General features: G+C 42.5%; 1 protein-coding gene across 4 annotated transcripts in view; it reads right to left on the bottom strand.

Annotated features, from left to right (window-relative positions):
* Nucleotides 1-20,066, bottom strand: part of LOC115100071 (putative ferric-chelate reductase 1) — a 114,362-nt gene that overhangs the window by 39,152 nt on the left and 55,144 nt on the right. For all 4 annotated transcript variants that reach the window (XM_029618244.1, XM_029618245.1, XM_029618247.1 and 1 more), the window contains 4 exons: nucleotides 19,856-19,919; nucleotides 18,510-18,701; nucleotides 13,453-13,557; nucleotides 10,587-10,728 (listed from right to left, as the gene is read on the bottom strand). In XM_029618244.1, the coding sequence (XP_029474104.1) occupies nucleotides 10,587-10,728; nucleotides 13,453-13,557; nucleotides 18,510-18,701; nucleotides 19,856-19,919 (503 nt within the window). The remainder of the gene's footprint in view (nucleotides 1-10,586; nucleotides 10,729-13,452; nucleotides 13,558-18,509; nucleotides 18,702-19,855; nucleotides 19,920-20,066) is intronic.

The raw sequence follows: 20,066 nt of genomic DNA, 5'->3' as shown, positions 1-20,066 counted from the left end.
AATTTGACATCTTGGTTTGTTACCTTTTTGAACTGTTTATTATTGTCAATAATAAAAATAGAAATTAAAAAAAAATGTACTGCCCGACTCAGGTCGAGTTTCGACGCTTCCACAGAGGCTGACTCAGGGGCTATGAATAAATCATACAGAGCATTACGATTAACAAAATTAAAATTAAAACATAATGAATGAGAACATATGAATTATAAATACAGTTATGAAATGGTAACATATATAGCTATTAAAATTTGATACGGTGAACCTTTACCCATTTGTTAAAAAAAGAAGCATTGTTTATATAAAAATTAAAAAATATTTATATATCTAAAAAACTATGTTGATTGTATTGAATAAAAATATTTCTCCAAATATCAAAAAAATATTTTTTTTTTATTTGTAAACCCAAACTATAAAATATTGACAAAGTCAATGGTTTTTGTCATTATTTATATATTATACATCTTTACCTTAAACACTCATTGGACTCAGGATTATTAGGGAGGCTTCAAGCTCATAACCCACTATTATTTGTAAATGATCTGCAGTGGTAATCTAAAAGGGTACACATAACATTTGTCAGTAATGATTTTTCATTAAACTTTATCTGAATATGACTGTGTATTCCTATCATGTCGAAAACATGTACACGATCATAGTTTGATGAAATTATTTTTTCAATAGATGCAATGGGATATTTGGAGAAATATTTTTATTCAATACAATTAACATAGATATATAAATATTTTTAAATTTTATATAAACAATGCTTTTTTAACAAATAGATAAAGGTTCACTGTATCAAATTGTAATAGCTATTTCACCATTTCATAACTGTATTTATAATTCATATGTTCTCATTCATTATGTTTTAATTTTAATTTTGTTAATCGTAATGCTCTGTATGATTTATTCATAGCTTCTGAGGCAGCTGCTGTGGAAGCGGCGAAACTCGGCCTGAGTCGGGCAGTACATTTTAAACACGTCTCTACTCCAATAAAGATTTGAAAAAGACTTGGGCATCTATCCCCTTTGTTTTCCTAGATTACGTATTTGCCATTGTGATGAACCTGATTATGTATGAATATGATCTAGAATATGCAACTGATGTTGTATTGACCTAGAATATTAATGTTGACCAGGAACCTGAACATTGATTTTGTAAACTGTTGTGATCTTATTTTGGAACAAAGGTATATAAAATGCCTAAATAAATAAATAAAAATGTGAGACTGTGGGCTAGATTTTAAAAGCCCTGTGCACCGGCGCGCCTATTTTGCATAGGTCGCCGGCGCGCGCAAAGCCCCAGGACGCGCATAAGTTCCAGGGCTTCATAAAAGGGGCGGGCAGGGGGGGGGGCGGTCCCGAGTTCCCCGGCACTGAGGCCTGTGCCGGGGGATGCCGAGGCGGCGCGGGCAAGTTACGCCTGCTTCAAGCAGGCGTAACTTGCACAACAAAAGGTAGGGGGGGGGGGGAATGCGGAAGGAAAGTTCCCTCTGAGGCCGCTCCGATTTCGGAGTGGCCTCGAAGGGAACAGAGGCAGGCTGCGTGGCTTGGCGCGCGCAGGCTGCCGATTTTGCGCAACCTTGCGCGCACCGACCCCGGATTTTATAAGATATGCGCGTATCTTATAAAATCCGGCGTACTGTTTTAAGATCTACCTCTGTGTGTGTAAGTAAGAAAGAAAGCATGTGTGAGACAGAGAAAGAGAGATTGGTTAGGGAGATGACTGGTATGTGAGAGGCAGAAAGTACGTGTGTGTAACAGACTAGTCATGGGCCCTAAGCAAGAAGAGCATGAAGACAGAGCTTCAGCAGCCATTGCTGCTTCTGGTGTGTGCTATTGGTCTACAAGGGACAGGAGTAGGAGTTGCTGAAGAGGGTAATTAAAGGTGGCTTTTTAAGTTTATCTTTCTTGATTGACTGCCCATTTTAATTATTGGGTATTATGTGATGTGTGTCTTCTGTTTGAAATATTTTATTGGTGTTTGGTGAATTTTTAATAATTTTTTAAGTTTTTAATGATTGGATATTGTATTTATCAGTTGTTTTGAAACACGTATTATATTTATTATTCTAGTTTTAGAATTATTTTATATTTCTTGAGGAATGTATAAATAGAAATGTGTAGACAAAAACTGAACTGGAAGCAGCAAGAAGCCAGACTGAGTGTATGCAGTGCAACAATGGAAAAACAAAACCATTAACTTGATGGTCTCTTTATTCTGTATGTGGTGAGGGTCTGTGTGTGTTCTGAGTGTGTGACCCAGATAAGGGTATTCTGCAAGCTTGAAGTTTGTGCTTAGAGATCTATAGCAACTTGGCTTGTTCTGTTTTCCTAATAGGAGGTGTATTGATGTTTAAGGTCTGGTTAAATATTTGTAGTGTTGCCTTTTCATAGGCAGGGTTGTTACTGTTTGAGTGCATTCCATAGTGCAGGAGTAACCTTTTGCGCATTTGTTTGTGTACATTATTGCAGATCCTGGGACTATGTTAGGTGCTATATTTCTGTTTCCATTTCTCCAGTTTTGCACTGCATGCAGAGTGGCATTTTTGGGTTTCCATATTTGTAATTTGCTGTCTTTCTATACTTGGTGAAGGTTGATTATATGTGTGTGACCGAGGTGAGGTATTTTACTAGCATGTAGACATTTGTATCAATCTTATTTGTTGTGTTTTCTCAATAGGACATGCATTGGTGGTAAGTTTTTTTTTTTTCATAAGGAGGGCTATTGTGGCTGTAGGAGAGAGAGAGTTTATGTTGCTGTTACTGAGATGACACCAGAAATATCTTTTTTGTATGGTGAATTGAACGGGGAATGTCCTAGTTCTGTTCTGCACCCATTGTTGGAGGGGGGGGGGGGAGGGACGGTTTCTGTAGATGCAGAGTATATGATTACACTTAGCCCCGTGACGATCATGCGTTCAGTGTGTCACATGTGAGAACTATCTATCAGGTGTGTCCTGACAGAGGACGAGAACCACTGCGACAATATGCTTATTGTCCCTCCTCCAAAGATTACACACTCATAACAGAGCAGTTTCAGCTATTGGACCCCAGTAATGGAATACTTTTCTCCAGAATTTGAGTTGATCCCAGATATAAAGTGTTTTCATAAGCAATTGAAAGCATTTTTATTTAATGAATCTTTTATGACTATTTAATTTAAGATGTTTTATCTTTTGAGTCTCTTTGTCATGTTATATTTATTGGATGATTAATGTTTTTGTTGTACACCACTTAGTTCAATTAATTTGTAATGTGTGGTTCATAAGTTTTTTAAACAAATAAAATAAAACCACTGAAAGATAGGGTTGCCAACAGACTCCAGATTTTCAGGGCAGGCAGATCCAGTCTTGGTTTTACCTCACTGCATACAGGGACTTGTAGTCTTGCCTCTCATAGGGAGAGCAATAAGGAAATTCAAACTACAAGTCCCTGCATGCAGTGGAGTAAAACCAGAACTGGATCAACATGTCCTGAAAATCTGGAGCCACTTAGAAACCCTACCTAAAGGCCTCTCTCATGATCAGGGAAACAAAGCCTCAAATAAGAGCAGAATCAAGAGCACCCAAGCTTTTCACTTATGTCTGAAATCTAAAATTGACGTCATAGGGAGGGTGATTTTGAAGCATTGCAGGTTACATGTCAGCTATGCATATAGGGGCAGATTTTCAAAGGGATACACGCGTACCCCCCAAAAACCTGCCCCAAGTTCCCCCCCCCCAAGAAAGCCCCGGGACGCGCGTAAGTCCCGGGGCTTTCTTGGGGGGGGGGGGGGGGTGTCGTGGGCGTGGTTCCGGCCCGGGGGCTTTTCGGGGGCATGGCCGAGGCCTCTGAAACAGCTCCCGGGCCGGGGAATTGCGCACCAGCCAGCTGGCCAGCGCGCGCGAGTTACACCTGCCAGAGGCAGGTGTAACTTTTAAAACAAAGGTGGGGGGATTTAGATAGGACTGGGGGGGGGTGGTGGTGGAGGGAACAGAGGCAGCTGCGCGGCTCGGCACGCGCAGGCTGCCGATTCTGGGCAGCCTTGTGCGCGCCAACCCCGGATTTTAAAGGCTACGCGCGTATCTATTAAAATCCAGCGTACTTTTATAAAATCTACCTCATAAGTTACACCAAGTTTAAGTGAACTTATGTTTCTACATGCATGTGAAGCTTAAGCAGGCAGTAGAAAAGGAAGCTAGTTTTAGCTTACTTTGCATGCTAATGAGCTGCATAGTATGATAAAATTTGGCACATTTATACGTCTCTTTTAGTGCTGATACTTTACTTCACCTCAGGGGCTGAAGTAAAATTTTTCATTAACTTTTCTCATTTTTGGAATAGGAATTAAATGTGAAGTTAGTCACCTACTGACCTGGGATCCCCAACCCCAGGACCACCTGATCCCCAGGGCTTGGATTTCAGGATGCCTACACTTGGAGAGCTCACATCTGAGTCCATGGGTTAGAAGGTGATGGGGGGGGGGGGGGGGGGTGTGTGGCAGGCCCCCCTGCCCAGGCAGCCAGAATCCAGGACCCCACATCTAACCCACCCTCCCTCTATGCTCATACACTCACTCATCCCCTATAACCTAAGCCCACTCACCCCCACTAACTCAATTCCACCCCTATTCCTAACCTTCCACTCACTCATTAACCTACCTACCTTCAACTAACCTCTCAGCCAGTAACTAATCCACCTATTCACCCACTTCCTGCCCTACCGCAGGGGAGGTGGCTTAGGTAAGTTGGTGGGTTAGAAGGACTTTCTGGACAGAATCTCTCTGCTTCAGAGATCCTGCTGGGGCAACTGGGAATGTAGCTGAGAGCCTACAATTTTATTTAATTTAACAGTTAGAGGCGTGACTTAAACTTAACTTTCATCCCTAACTACTGAAGTTAGAATATGAAAGTAAATTAACCAGAATTAACTTTGCTTCTATTTTAGTTCATGTTTTTACTTCCAGTTTAGCACACAATTTTAATTATTTTCGGTGCTACATATCTCATTTTATTATTATATCAGAAGTAAAAATGTACTATGTAGTTAAAAAAAATCAGTTACCTCAGCTTTATTATACCAGCTTATTAAACAACTGTTGAATGAGCTCATGGGTTTGGTGTAGTCAGAGTATAACAGAAACAGGATCTGGATATCATGCATGTGTACGTGTGTGTGTGTACATATAAAACATGCACACACACACTGAATATTACGGGTGATAGGGGAGACCCCTGCAGAACACTCAAGTGTAGGGCTTTGACGGCAGATCAAACTCATAATAAAAAATTTTTAAAATATATCCAAAGCAAGAAACCTGTGAGGGAGTCGGTTGGACCATTAGATGACTGAGGGGTTAAAGGGGCTCTTAGGAAAGATAAGGCCATTGCAGAAAGACTAAATGAATTCTTTGCTTCCGTGTTTACTAATGAGGATGTTGGGGAGATACCAGTTCCGGAGATGGTTTTCAGCGGTGATGAGTCAGACGAACTGAACGAAATCACTGTGAACCTGGAAGATGTAGTAGGCCAGATTGACAAACTAAAAAGTAGCAAATCACCTGGACTGGATGGTATGCATCCTAGGGTACCGAAGGAACTAAAAAATGAAATTTCTGATCTATTAGTTAAAATTTGTAACCTATCATTAAAATCATCCATTGTACCTGAAGACTGGAGGGTGGCCAATGTAACTCAAATATTTAAAAAAGGCTCCAGGGGCGATCCGGGTAACTATAGACCAATGAGCCTGACTTCAGTGCCGGGAAAAATAGTGGAAACTATTCTCAAGATCAAAATCGTAGAGCATATAGAAAGACATGATTTAATGGAACACAGTCAACATGGATTTACCCAAGGGAAGTCTTACCTAACAAATCTGCTTCATTTTTTTGAAGGGGTTAATAAACATGTGGATAATGGTGAACTGGTAAATGTAGTGTATTTGTATTTTCAGAAGGCATTTGACAAAGTCCCTCATGAGAGGTTTCTAAGAAAACTAAAAAGTCATGGGATAGGAGGTGATGTCCTTTCGTGGATTACAAACTGGTTAAAAGACAGGAAAAAGAGAATAGGATTAAATGGTCAATTTTCTCAGTGGAAAAGGGTAAACAGTGGAGTGCCTCAGGGATCTGTACTTGGACCGGTGCTTTTCAATATATATATAAATGATCTTGAAAGGAATACGACGAATGAGGTTATCAAATATGCGGATGATACAAAATTATTCATAGTAGTTAAATCACAAGCAGACTGTGATACATTACAGGAGGACCTTGCAAGACTGGAAGATTGAGCATCCAAATGGCAGATGAAATTTAATGTGGACAAGTGCAAGGTGTTGCATATAGGGAAAAATAACACTTGCTGTAATTACACAATGTTAAGTTCCATATTAGGAGCTACCACCCAGGAAAAAGATCTAGGCATCATAGTGGATAATACTTTAAAATTGTCAGCTCAGTGTGTTGCAGCAGTCAAAAAAGCAAACAGAATGTTAGGAATTATTAGAAAGGGAATGGTTAATAAAATGGAAAATATCATAATGCCTCTATATCGCTCCATGGTGAGACCGCATCTGGAATACTGTGTACAATTCTGGTCGCCGCATCTCAAAAAAAAGATATAGTTGTGATGGAGAAAGTAGTGAGAATGGCTACCAAAATGATAAAGGGGATGGAACAGCTCCCCTATGAGGAAAGGCTGAAGAGGTTAGGGCTGTTCAGCTTGGAGAAGAGACGGCTGAGGGGGGATATGATAGAGGTCTTTAAGATCATGAGAGGTCTTGAACAAGTAGATGTGACTCTGTTATTTACACTTTCGAATAATAGAAGGACTAGGGGGCATTCCATGAAGTTAGCAAGTAGCACATCGGAGAAAGTTCTTTTTCACTCACCGCACAATAAAGCTCTGGAATTTGTTGCCAGATGATGTGTTTAGTGCAGTTAGTGTAGCTGGGTTCAAAAAAGGTTTGGATAAGTTCTTGGAGGAGTAGTCCATTAACAGCTATTAATCAAGTTTGCTTAGGGAATAGCCACTGCAATTAATTGCATCAGTAGCATGGGATCTTCTTAGTGTTTGGGTAATTGCCAGGTTCTTGTGGCCTGGTTTGGCCTCTGTTGGAAACAGGGTGGGCCTCTGTTGGAAATAGGATGCTGGGCTTGATGGACCCTTGGTCTGACCCAGCATGGCAATTTCTTATGTTCTTATGTCCACTGTAATAACCTGCAGTCTGCCAGACAGGATGTAAACAAATCAGCTACTGCTCCCAAAATGCCCAACCTCTTCAGATGACTCAATAGGATGGCGTGATCAGTCACCTAGAACGAGACTGAAAGGTCAAGAAGAATCCGCAAACCTAACATTAGCCACATATCAGTTAACAATATCAAAAAATAACCCATGCTATAGTTACACAATGTTAGGTTCCATATTAGGTGCTACAACCCAAGAAAGAGATCTAGGTGTCATAGTGGATAACACATTGAAATCGTTGGTTCAGTGTGCTGCGGCAGTCAAAAAAGCAAACAGAATGTTGGGAATTATTAGAAAGGGAATGGTGAATAAAACGGAAAATGTCATAATGCCTCTGTATTGCTCCATGGTGAGACCACACCATGAATACTGTGTACAATTCTGGTCGCCGCATCTCAAAAAAGATATAATTGCGATGGAGAAGGTACAGAGAAGGGCTACAAAAATAAGGGGAATGGAACAGCTCCTCTATGAGGAAAGAGGTTAGGACTTTTCAGCTTGGAGAAGAGACGGCTGAGGGGGGATATGATAGAGGTGTTTAAAATCATGAGAGGTCTAGAACAGGTAGATGTGAATTGTTATTTACTCTTTCGGATAATAGAAAGACTAGGGGGCACTCCATGAAGTTAGCATGTGGCACATTTAAAACTAAATCGGAGAAAGTTCTTTTTTACTCAACGCACAATTAAACTCTGGAATTTGTTGCCAGAGGATGTGGTTAGTGCAGTTACTTTATTTATTTATTTAATACAGTTAGTATAGCTGTGTTTAAAAAAGGATTGAATAAGTTCTTGGAGGAGAAGTCCATTACCTGCTATTAATTAAGTTGACTTAGAAAATAGCCACTGCTATTACTAGCAATGGTAACATGGAATAGACTTAGTTTTTGGGTACTTGCCAGGTTTTAATGGCCTGGATTGGTCACTGTTGGAAACAGGATGCTGGGCTTGATGGACCCTTGGTCTGACCCAGTATGGCATGTTCTTATGTTCTTAATACCATCTCTATGCTGAATGTGGAGTGAAATCTGGAAAGAGCAGACTTTAAAGCTCTGGTATTTCCCTAAGAAGTCACATAGCTGTATTGTTACACATGCCTCAATTATTTTTGCTATGAACATCAACTTCCATAGCAGCCTTTCTATATAACCTGAAATTAATATACCAAATGTCCTTAATCTTTGCATTTCGAGTTAGACATCATGAACATTCTAGCTGGTGACATTTTTGAGAGGGGAACAGAAATCTAGTGCTCTCCTAAAAGATTCATTCCCATTGCTGACCAAAGCCGTTACTAAATGGTCTGCCATGGCAAACTTACAAGAAGAAAGAGCTTTCAAAGACTTGTCTGCATCCATTTTTCTCCAGGAAATTACTAGCCACAATGCCATCTTTTATGTTTGTCTTTAATGTGCTACCAGTAGAAAACCTGATCAGATAATGATCTGACCATAACACTAGCGAGTGGTCCATATTACTAATGGCTTCCCAACCTCTAGTGTTGCAAGCTAATAGGTCTAAAGTGTGACCTGCTTTGTGTATAGGAAAGAGACTTAACTGTAACAGTCATTGCCGACTTTGCTGCCATAAAGTTCACACTTGCCAAATTGGAAGTGCCTTGAAAGTCCCCCAGACTTTTCAATCGAGGGGCCACACAGAGCATTTCAAATCCCTGAGAGGGCCGGGGAAGTTCCCCCTCAAAGTTTGACGAGCTGGGCAGGGAGGAAGAGCATCCCTCGGAGTTGTTTGTTGAGAAGGGGTGGGGGTAGCTGGCAGGCAGGGTTCCTAGAGGTGCAGGGGTGTGGCAGATACAGTGCCAGTAATAATGTTTCTAGATTTTTTCAAAGTTGGCAGTCCTGACACACTCCCAGCAACCTTTCCCCCCTTCATCTGCCCATGTAGGGTAGGGGGCAGGGTGGATGGATGGCAGCATGAGGTGTTGTGTATGTGTGTGTGTGTGTGTGTGTGGTGAACTCTCTCACACTCACTCTGCACCATACACTCTTGTTCCTTTTTTCTTTTATCATCCCTTTTCCCACACTTCTCCTTTCTCTCCAGAATGGTGGTATGAGCCAAACAACTCTCTCTGGAGACCCTAATCCAGTGAAAGACATTTGGGTTTGGTATCTGGATTACAATATTGAAGATTTCTGCACTCTGCACCTGCAAAGCCTGCATTCTTAGAGGATGATGTCTGTGCCTCCACCCCGACAGCTCCAAAGAGATGGTGGCATGGTTGGAGCACCAGGAACCACCATCTTTACTTGACATTTCCTGGCAGCCCCACAGAATCTATAGCTTGGTACCACCAGTGCCACCCTCCACAGGAGCTGAAAACTCCTTATGGCTGTGTGCAACCTCTCTCTGGCCCATGTAGCTCCATCTGCACAAAAAACACCAATGCCAGCAATGCATAACGCAGCCAATCAATCAATGGTGGCCTTGCACCGGTGTGCCCCGCCATGCCACTCTGATGTGCTGCTCCTTGCACGTCTGACCTCAAGTATCTGAGCTGGTGGTAGGGGAGCCATTCCTTCACCACAGCACCAGATCAAGTTCCTTAACTCATCGCTGCTGCAGGCTGGATCTAGCTCCTAATACTGTTGCTATCGGAGCCAGATGAAATTCATCTAGGGGCCACTTTTGGCGGACCTCTGATCTAGTACAGGCTTAGAAATCAAATCAATTAGTTCCTCATCTTACACACAAGATGTTCTTGAAAGGAAGTAAATCAAAAACAAAGTTAAATAAAACCCTTCTAAAGGGCCAATTATGGGTAGATTTTGCAAGCATAATGAACAGCTGCCACCCAATTCCATTTTTTACCCAGGAGGGAGTAAACCTGGGGAAAGCATTTGTATTAGTGCTGGCCCTCTTGGATTTTTTCTTTTTTTATAATGCAGGGAAGAGCATAAGCACTGGCAAAGTTAGACATTAAACAGTAAGGCAGGCCTGGAAAGACCTGCACATCTTTTACTTGCATAACCCATCCGGCCGGCTGACAGCATGGGCATGATTTCGCAACCCATGTGCTTTCTGCAGCTTGGAAAGAAGCATTCCAGAAAAGGGATTAGGAGAAGAGGGCGAGGCGTTTCAGAGGGGTGCTTGCAAAGAACACGCACACAGATAAGCTTAACATAAGTACTAGAAGACACAATGCACGTGGGAACCTTAGTTTTGAATATCATCCAGATTCATGCCTGGTGAAAAGTAGGTATGCACATTGCCATTTAACAGTTTGATGCTCCTGTAATGCGAACTGCGATTTGTTTAGCATTTCTGAAATGAAGGTTTGACTATTGTCCCACTGGTCTTATGATATACAATGACACTACAAACAAACATCACTAACCGTTCTTCATGGGTCCATAAGCCAGAAACACGTAGTACTGATTGCTGGCATCTCTTGCCTGAAGAGATATGGTGTTATTCGTGAAGAAGGAACACGTGAGGATGCCTTTAGTATAGGACACCATTGTGCTTCCCATGTTACCCTAGAAAGAAATGTATCCATTATTTCCAATAGAGAGGACACTTAAAAATTAAATAAAGCCTTGCACTATACAATATTAAGAGAATGGTTAAAACCAATGGAACAAGTAAGATACCCAGGAAATTTTAGCCACATGACTTTTGTTGAATTTTCAGTCATCAGTTTATGGCTGAAAATCCAGTTAAATTGTTGTGGCCTAAACTAACCAGGCAGACCATCTAGATATACCTACATAAAGTAACGCACATAGATGTTTTTGAAAATGAAAAAAGGTACCCAAGAATGTTATGCCCCATCCCCACCATCCAGATGCCTGCTTTTCTGCAGATAAAAGGTACACAGAGTGAAATGTGCGCAAACTTTTTACCCAGTGTATTTGGGGGTAAATTTGCAGATAGCCGGATCTACCCGTATGGCTCCCAAGTTCCTGACTCAGCTTTTGAAGTTTGCCTCCCCCCACTATCAACAAAAACGAAATGTGGCAGGCCCTCCCGGTCTGGCCACTAGAGGCCACTGCCACTATCCCTGTCTAATATCTTTTTCACAGGAGCCATCCATACCCTTCAGTCCCTCCCACTGGGAGGCTCTGGATTGGATGTTTCAGTGCTATTTAGCTCAGCCATGTTAACTTGGGGGTTCAATCTGAGGGAGCAGTCAGAGGGTAAGGATGTATTTTTTTTCCACACTCTGGTAGGGCCTCCTGACCTTGCCCTGAGGAGTTTTCTTTCAGAAGAGATACCTCATCAGGCACTCCCTGCCAGAGAGTCCTTCTTACTTTAAGTTACAGAGTGATAGAGTGATAGACTGTGGAGCCTGACACTCTTTAGGGGGGGGGGGGGGGGCAAAAGGGCTCTCATCAGGAGAGCAAAGACTTGTGAGCCTACTCTAAACCCTAAAAAACAGTGATGGTTCCTTCTGCAGAGATTTTGAAGGCTAGAAGAGCTCTATTTTTGGAAGAACTGTTTTCACCCTGTTTATGGAGAAGTCATCCTCGCTGGCCGAAATCAAGGGACAGGTGCTGAAGATCAGTGAGCCCATTCACAACCTGTAGGCGGCAAGCACCTGTGACAGCAGTTTAGGAAGATGTGTCCAGTTTTATTTTTGAACTTTTGAGAGGGGTTTTGGATCTCCCTTCCCCACTGGGATCACAGTGCTGAGAATTTTTTTCCACAAGAGAATTCCCTGAAGTAACAGGGAAGGATAAAAATACAGCTGAACCAAAGGAAGAAAGAACCAGAGAAGGAGACCCCACAGGGATCTCTACACATCAAAGGACCAGGACACGCTGGGTGTCTAAGGAGAAGAAGATGTCTAAGAGGTAGGATTTTTGCAAAGCAGAGGGGTCCCTAACACCAGGATGCCAAGGAAACAGCCGCTGGAAGAGTTATGCACATTTAACATACCCGATGTCTGTAATACCCATAAGAAAATCCTATATCAGTCAGATGTACACATTTTTTGGCAAATGGACTTTATTTAACTTTATGAATCAGAAAACTATTATTTTACACCCAGTCCTGTTCCTGTCTAAATTTTTTTACAGCTTCTTACCTCATGGGAAGCACCTAAAGTACAGAACACACACACACACTAGCAACCTTTTTTCATTGACTGGGCCAAAAGCGAGAGCTTCCCCAGGTAAAAAGAATCCCCCCCAGGGATCGAGAGTTAGTCTGGGATGTAACATGCGAGCTAGAGCAGCCGCAGAAGAGACAAATGAGTCGTGTGCCCTTAGGAGTAGCAATCCTCCAAAATAGGAGTGACAGAAAAAAAAGTGAGAAACGCTATCATTTCTCAAATATACCAGGTCCTCGGGTGCAGCCTGGTCTAAAAAGCTCTGACTAAAAGTTAATTGTGAAAAAAAAAAAAAAAAAAGCCTTAATGATCGCTGCATCAGCTTAAGGGCTCAGAATCAAGATTCCTTTCAACATCATCAACACACTGTTTCTATATTTTTTTGATGTTGTCCAAGGGAATTTTGGTTCTTGGCCTTTAAGCTGGGGCAATGGTTATTATGCCTTGGGCTAGTTTTTTTTTCGTTTTTTAAACGACCGGTGTGGGTTGGATCTTTTTACAGCTGGAAGCATATGAACATCCAGTATATCTGAGATGAGTCCCCTGTGCAGAGAGGTGCAATGACTTAACTCACATTTCTAGATTAAGGAAACGGAACTCCTGGTCAGAGGTGGAGTAAAGGTTCTGGGGGAAGTGTTAGTCTAGGGGCCTGAACCCCGAGTTTGTGGTGCTGGAGTCCTGTACTTGGGATCTATAGGCAGAAAAATCTTGATTTGTTTTATGCATAGAAATGTGATATGTTAATTTGTACCCTGCTTTGAATTCTTGAAGAAGATAAGCTATATGTTTTTTAAATAAATAAGGAATGCTCAGGAGTGAGTCTTTGGCCCTAGACCTAAACCTACAGCACAACTGACCAGACAGTACACCTCCTTGCTTTAGCAGCAATACTCAAACTAATTTTGTGAAAAATGCAAAATAGAAAATTTATGGCCAGATGCTCTAAAGGTTATCTCCCATTTTGTGTCTATGGGAAACATACCAAGTACATCGGACCCATAGTTGAATTTCCCATCTCAACCTTATCAGTGCAATGTTAGTCTGATATAAGCAGTGTATAATGCACTAATGGAACATATAATCATGAGGTAATGATCTTCAAATGCACAGGAGTAACACAAGGCATATTAAACTAATAATATGAACATACAAGTGACTTCGGAGTGGGAGTTGTGTATCCGGTGGAGAAGGCATGCTGAATTACAACTTGTCCAGTTGTGTCACTGTTGCCACAAATATAAATGTCATCATTTCCCTGAAAGAGCAAAGATTCAGAACCATGAGGATGAGCTATTCAGCCTTAAAAATATACTTCCACTGAGCTGATACAAGCTGAAGACTTCAAAACACAAACACTGCTTACAGCAGAGCAATCAGAATTCAATGACACCATGAGGGCAATCTGCAAAAGCCATTTACCCGGGCAAATTCAGATTTACTGGGGCAAACATGGTTGTTGGAAAACTGGCCAGCTTAAATACAGCTAGAAGTGTTCTACAGCACACGTACTTCTAGATGCATCAGGGAGGCATATTTTGGTACATATGAGCAGAATGCCCAGCTTATTATTCTTCATTAGCTTGGCCATTACCATATTCATATAGGTGACAGCAATACAGTTATTGAGGCCACAATATCATCATTTACAGAGTAAGTAGTTAGTACAAAGCGCAAGGCATATATTGTACTTCAAAAACAGCTTTACTACATGACAAACTACTTATTGCTTTGTAGTACATCTATCCCCAAGTGCCTTGGCCTGTCAACTGTCTATAACAATCCTTTTTGTCCTAGAAACAGATCCTGGACTTACTACTGTCTTGTTGCTACAGTAAAGCTATTTGTTAGAAGTATACATATCTATAGCATTTTGGAGATAATTTTCCAGCGCACATCCCTAGGGAGCTTGCAGTGGATACCTTTGTACACGTCCCCACTGGCCCCTGAATTTTCAAAGTATGTAGGGGATTTCAAATTGAAATCCCTACATGTACTTTAGTTTCCCTACCCAGTCCCATCCCCTACTCTTTCTGCCATGGCTACAAGTATACACTATCATGCAGCGTGCACACTTACCTGCACACAGAAGTGGGGTGGGACAGGCCCAATTTTTAAAAGATGCTTGTCCGGGTAAGCACGTCTGCTCATGTAAAAACTTTTGAAAATTCCTGCCCTTGTAAGAATACACAACTAATTTTTCAAGCTAGACAATCTCATTTTAAAACCATTAGAAATCTTGAATATTTTGCCCCTCATAGTTAGAACAAAAGGATCCCAGGGGCCAAAAACAGCAGATACCTTGTGCAGCTGAAATCTTTCTCAAACTAACTATGGATATATCTTGAAAGGTTTATCTACAAGCACATATTGAACTAACACCTGACTAAAATGTGAGGAGGAAAACATTCTTTCTGGGTTAACTTTGGCTCTGCATCAAAGTAGCATCATATCTAATTAATATTTCTTTAACACACTAGTTGAATTAGTATTACTTTGCAGGGCTTCTTTTTTTGCTTGAATACACAAACACACACACACACACACACACGAGAAAAAGAAAACTTTTTATAATAATGCTATAGGCGAGGTTAATGTACTCCTACAAAACAAAAATATTGCTTTCAACATGTGGGTGAAAAAGCCATCTCATAACAAGTTTAGTAACTGTCAATAGAGCCTATCAGTGTCACAGTTTTGCCTGCCATGCAGCCTCTCTGTGCCCTGGTCCTGCCTGCTATGACCCCTCCTGCAGAGGCCATTGGTAAGCCTCCCCACCAGCCGTGAAGAGCTCTTCCTCGCTGCTCTCACCGTGTCCAAGTCCCAGCTTTAGGTAACCCAGCCTTGCCAGAACCTACTTTGCCTCTTCATGGAGTCACTCTCAGCTCTCTGACCTGGCCATTCCTGTCTTGTACCTTGCTTTGTGGACTTTGGCCCTGTTATTGTCCTGAACCTTGCCTTGTGGCCTAAGTAGGTCATTCCTTGTTCCTTGCTCTATGACCTACTCTTGGCCTTGCCTTGTGGCTTCCAGGCCTGCTCTAATCTTGTATCCTGCCTTGTGGCCTCTCTGTACCTAGGGCCTTTGGGCACTGTTCTCGCTAAACTGTGCGCACATGCGGCTGTGCACGAAGATCAGCAGGGCCGTAGTGGAGCTCATCCCACCACGGCCCAAAGAAAAAAAAAATCCCCAAACCTCCAGGTGCTCCTTCTCCTTTCTGCCTGTGTGGCCCCAGAATAAAAACATTGCTGGAGCCGTGCAGGCAGGCAAGAAGAGAAGCAGCATCTGTGGCAGGGTCCCATGTTATGGTAGCTCGAGAAGAGGAGGCCCGGTAGCAGGGCTGCTGCAGATCCTCTCTCATAGCAGCCCCAGAAGATCAGGGCCGCCACGGAGCCCATCCCTGTAAAAGGAGTTGGGAAAAGACCAAAAAAGGGAACCTGGAAAAAAAAAAAAAGCCTGAAATCAACTGATTAGAAAAATAAGATCAGGCACAAAGGTAACAAAAAAAAATTAAAAAAAATTTTTTTTTTGAATTTTTAGTGATTGGCATATGTTATCTTAGGGAATGTACATTACATATTTGTATTTCGTTCTCTCTTCAGTATTCCACTCTTCAGACTCTAGTTTCTTGGGCTGTTTAATTTTTGTCTGCATGTTCCTATTTCTAATTTGTAGTCCCTTACTCTGTAATAGGTAAGTGTCTGTCTGTGTTCTGCGTGTGTAACTGAGGTGCAGCATTTCTGCTGGCTTGTAGTTTTTTTTCTGTAAGGCTTTGTAGCAGTACGGCTCGTTTTGTTAACCCTAATAGGTAGGTATGGTATAATAGTTGCATTGCTGCCGTGTCATAGATAAGGTTGCTGCTGTTTGAGTCCTGAGAGATAGTGTTGGTATGGTATGTCATGTCAAGGTTCTAGGTGTCTTGTTTTGTTTTGCAGTTACTGAGATGAGTGAAGAGGAGAATTGAGTGAGTGTGCGTGTGCCTGAGAGCGTGGGAAGTGAATGAGAGGAATGAGAGTGAGCGTGTATGTATATGCAGTGGTGAACTAAGGCGGGGTGCGATCTGCCCCCAGGTGACAGCCAGGAAGGGGGGGGGGGTGCCAGTCTGGAGGTCAGCGGCCATGAGTGCGGTATAAGGAGGCTTCTGGACTGCGAGCGGTGGGAGCACTGGGCAGCCACATAGAGTGCCACAGGTCTGCAGCCGGCAACTGTATAGCCTTTTCTTCTTCCCACCTCCCGTGGCCCAGAAGAGGAAGGGTCCGCACAGGCGGGAAGAAGGAAAGCTCATGCAGTCATGGCCAGAAGCAGGAGGAAGAGCAATAGCGCTGCCCCCCCCCCCCCCCCCACCCACTGCAGATGCAGGAAGTAGAGCCACACCAGCCCACATGCCGCCTCAAGAAAAATGAAGAGTCTGCATCTGTCGCAGGGGCTGAAGGAGGAAGCTGCTGCTGTGCTTCTGATGGGGAGTGGGGTAGGGAGTGAGAGAGAGTGTGTGTGTGTGTATGTGTGTCTATTAGAGTCTGTGTGGTAGAGCATGTCTGTGTATGGGAGTGTGGGTGCATGTTTGTGTGTGAGAGACAGAGCTGTGTGAAGAGGTGTATATGTGATAGAGAGAGAAATGGAGGCAGCCTGTGTGCAGGGGTGTGTGAAACTGTGTGCAAGACAGAGGAACCAGAGATTACGGGGGGGGGGGGGGGGGGGGGGGGGGGTGCCATATACTTTAGGTTCACCACTGTGTACATGACAGACTGGGGAGTGAATGAGAGGAATGAGTGTGCATGTACGTGAGAGTCTGGATGTGTGTGTGTGTGTGTGTGTGAATGAGCACGTTTGCATGAGAGACTAAGAGTGAATATGAAAGTGTTTTGGTGTGTATGGAGCAAATTTGTGTGCATACTGGAACCAATCCTTTCTTGTAAGGCCTGGGTTGCTGTAAGCATAAACTTGATAGGTGTTTGCATTAAAGAAAGTAGTACTCTCAGGGTAATGAAACCAAAACCTTTTTGCTCATAAGCAACCCAATCCTTAGAGGGAACATTGTCTTCAGGCCTCCAGCCGTGCTGCCTTTGGGCTTTTACATCCTTTGTGGTGTTGTCTTGCCTAATCGTATCCAATCCTGTCTTTGTTTGGGCTTGTCTTACCCTGCCTAGCATCGTATACTATATCCCTGCCTTGCCTTCCCCCAGCCCCAGTTCATGCCTTGTCTTTGTCTGAATTCAGCCCCAGTCCTTGTCCTGTGTCCAGCTCCAGCCTGTCCAGGTTCACCACGATGTACTGCTGCCACCAAGATCTACTGGCCCCCAGAACCCAAGGGCTCAACTTGCAGGGGAGGGGGCTGGCTAGGCAGAAGACCGGCCCTTGTCTAGCCCAGTGTCCTACCTTGCAGTCCTGCACAACTCCTGGAGTGATGTACCCAGATCCAAGGAATCGTGACAAGCAGGGTTTTTTTTTTTTTTTTTTTTTTTTTTAAATCATTGCAGGCATAAACACCCATACAGAAAAATCAATGTGCAGAGTTTTGAGGTAGCCAAAATCATGTCATGCTAAGCTAACCTCCATGTCAATTACTGATGGCACACATCAGCCTTTACTCCATCGGTGTTTAAGAAAACTATGAGGGCAACTTCTCAGCATGTTATTGCTTTTAAAGAATTTCACAAGGGTAACTTGTGCCACATGCTGAGGGTTTCTAACAAGATAAGACAAACATTTTTTATTGTGAACATTTGTATAGTTTTGAAGGAGTTGTATTCCTAGGTCGATTATACTTCCTCCTGAAGAAACTGCTTCAGGCAAAATGGAGGCCTATGTTGGGGCTTACCGGGAATTTAAAGCCATAGAATTTAAGGTGGACTAAACATTTTTTTGGACTGGATCTTCACTTGAGGAATGCATGTCAAGTGAAGGCTGGCTATTCATACTGATTTTTCTGTATGGGTATTTTTTATGCCTGTAATGATTAAAAATGCTGATATGCCCTATTGACAATTACTACATGTGTTATGAGCTGGCTTTTTCACCCACATGTTGAAGGTTCTGTTTTGTATGAGTATCTTAAGATTAGCTACAGCATTATTATACAAAGTTTTTCAAAGATACTTGTATCTCACCATAGAACACTTAGTTTTAGGCATCAAATTCAGTATTATGTTTTGTTTTTGTTGTAGATAATGCAGTAAGGTATATTTGTGTCTACATAGTTTACAGTGCCTCACCATTTTTTTATCATCAGAAAACCCAATGGCCACATATCCATCAGAGGGGCCACTCATTTCGAAGACAAAGCCACCCCCTACTGCTGGAAGAGATGACATGAAGTAACACCCTGCATCGCTGGCAGGATTGCATCCTGTAGGATTGCTGAAACAAAACTTCTGCGTGCTGCAAGTAGCATTGGAGACCTGGTACTAGTAACAAAAGGAAAATACAGTCGATCAGTTGTCTGTTAGGTGAAAATCCTTTTAGAATTTGGCCATGATACCAAGATGAACATCACTGCTGCTGTTAAAAGCCTTCTAGATCATTAATGTCCAAAGTCGGAGCAGAATGGATTTTAATTTAATGTTATCAATCAAAAAAAATGTTTACCATCATCAGCAAAGTGACCACGTTCTCCCAGGCACCACTGTGTGGCACTGGTTAAGTACAGAGGAGGGAAGGGTACTCCATATTAAAATCATTAATGTCAGCTGTAATTATGTCTGATGTTCAAAAGGACCTGCCAACCAATTCTTGCCCTGCTGGGCTTCAGAAACTGTATAGGATGGGAGTCAAAGTTGACAAAGTAGGTTTAATCCAAAAAAAAAAAAGGGGCAATTCAAAAGGACTGATAATCCCATGAGATAAAGGAGTAAGTGAAGACTACTTAGTCACAATAAAAAAATGAGGACCGTTTGCCCCTTGAGATAAAGGAGTAAGTGAAGACTACTTAGTCACAATAAAAAAATGACCGTTTGCCCCTTTATCACACATGCTTTCTGTTATTACTGTGGGCGAGGCCCAGATTTTGCCTCTTATTAGTGTAGAATCAGTAGTTTCAATAGACCCTGCATGCCTTGAGTGCTGTCAGAGCAGAGTAGGGGATGTTTAGAGAGGTTTGACAGTACCCAGTGACAGGTGTCATAGGTATAACAAAATTCCCCTGCCTGCAAGAGTACAGGGGTGGGCTTGGAGTCTGCAAGAGCTGAAGGCACCTCTGCCCACAGAGTGGTGCTGGTATGGAGGTGTCAGACCAAGGAGCCTTGCGGAGGGAGAGAGAGAGACTGCAAGCATAATTTTGCTTTCAGTGTTGGCGCAAACCCCAAAGAAAGAAACTCCTGCGGTGTTCTCCCCAAAGCAGGCAGTTTAATTATTGCCCTCACTGTAAATCATTTTGTCACTTACATCCTTTTTCAGGTATTGCAAAATACTGAGGAATGTGTCTTGTGCAGGCTTCAGTCAGCTGTAGAGTGCTTTCTTTTACAAATAACCCTGGAGCCTTCTGCGGGTGCTGACCAGCCACCAGTACTTGCTCTTTTTTTCCCCATGGAAAGCAGGGACTTCTCATTTTTCTCAAACTTACCTCAAGCAGGACTTGACTTTCAACCTGAGTCCAGAATGTACTGTAGCTCTGAAGGAACGTTGTCCTAAAAAGAAGGGAGTTTGATTGCTATCACCATCATGGTACACTGTACAATTTACCTAATTTATCTTAAGACAGCTCTTCAGTAAAGACATGAGCTCTGGGTAAGGCAATACTGAAGCTGGTGTATGGGCTGTTACTGCTTATTTTC

Source organism: Rhinatrema bivittatum, chromosome 10 (assembly GCF_901001135.1).
Source record: "Rhinatrema bivittatum chromosome 10, aRhiBiv1.1, whole genome shotgun sequence".
Taxonomy (NCBI): Eukaryota; Metazoa; Chordata; class Amphibia; order Gymnophiona; family Rhinatrematidae; genus Rhinatrema; species Rhinatrema bivittatum.
This window is presented reverse-complemented; position numbering and strand designations above follow the sequence as displayed.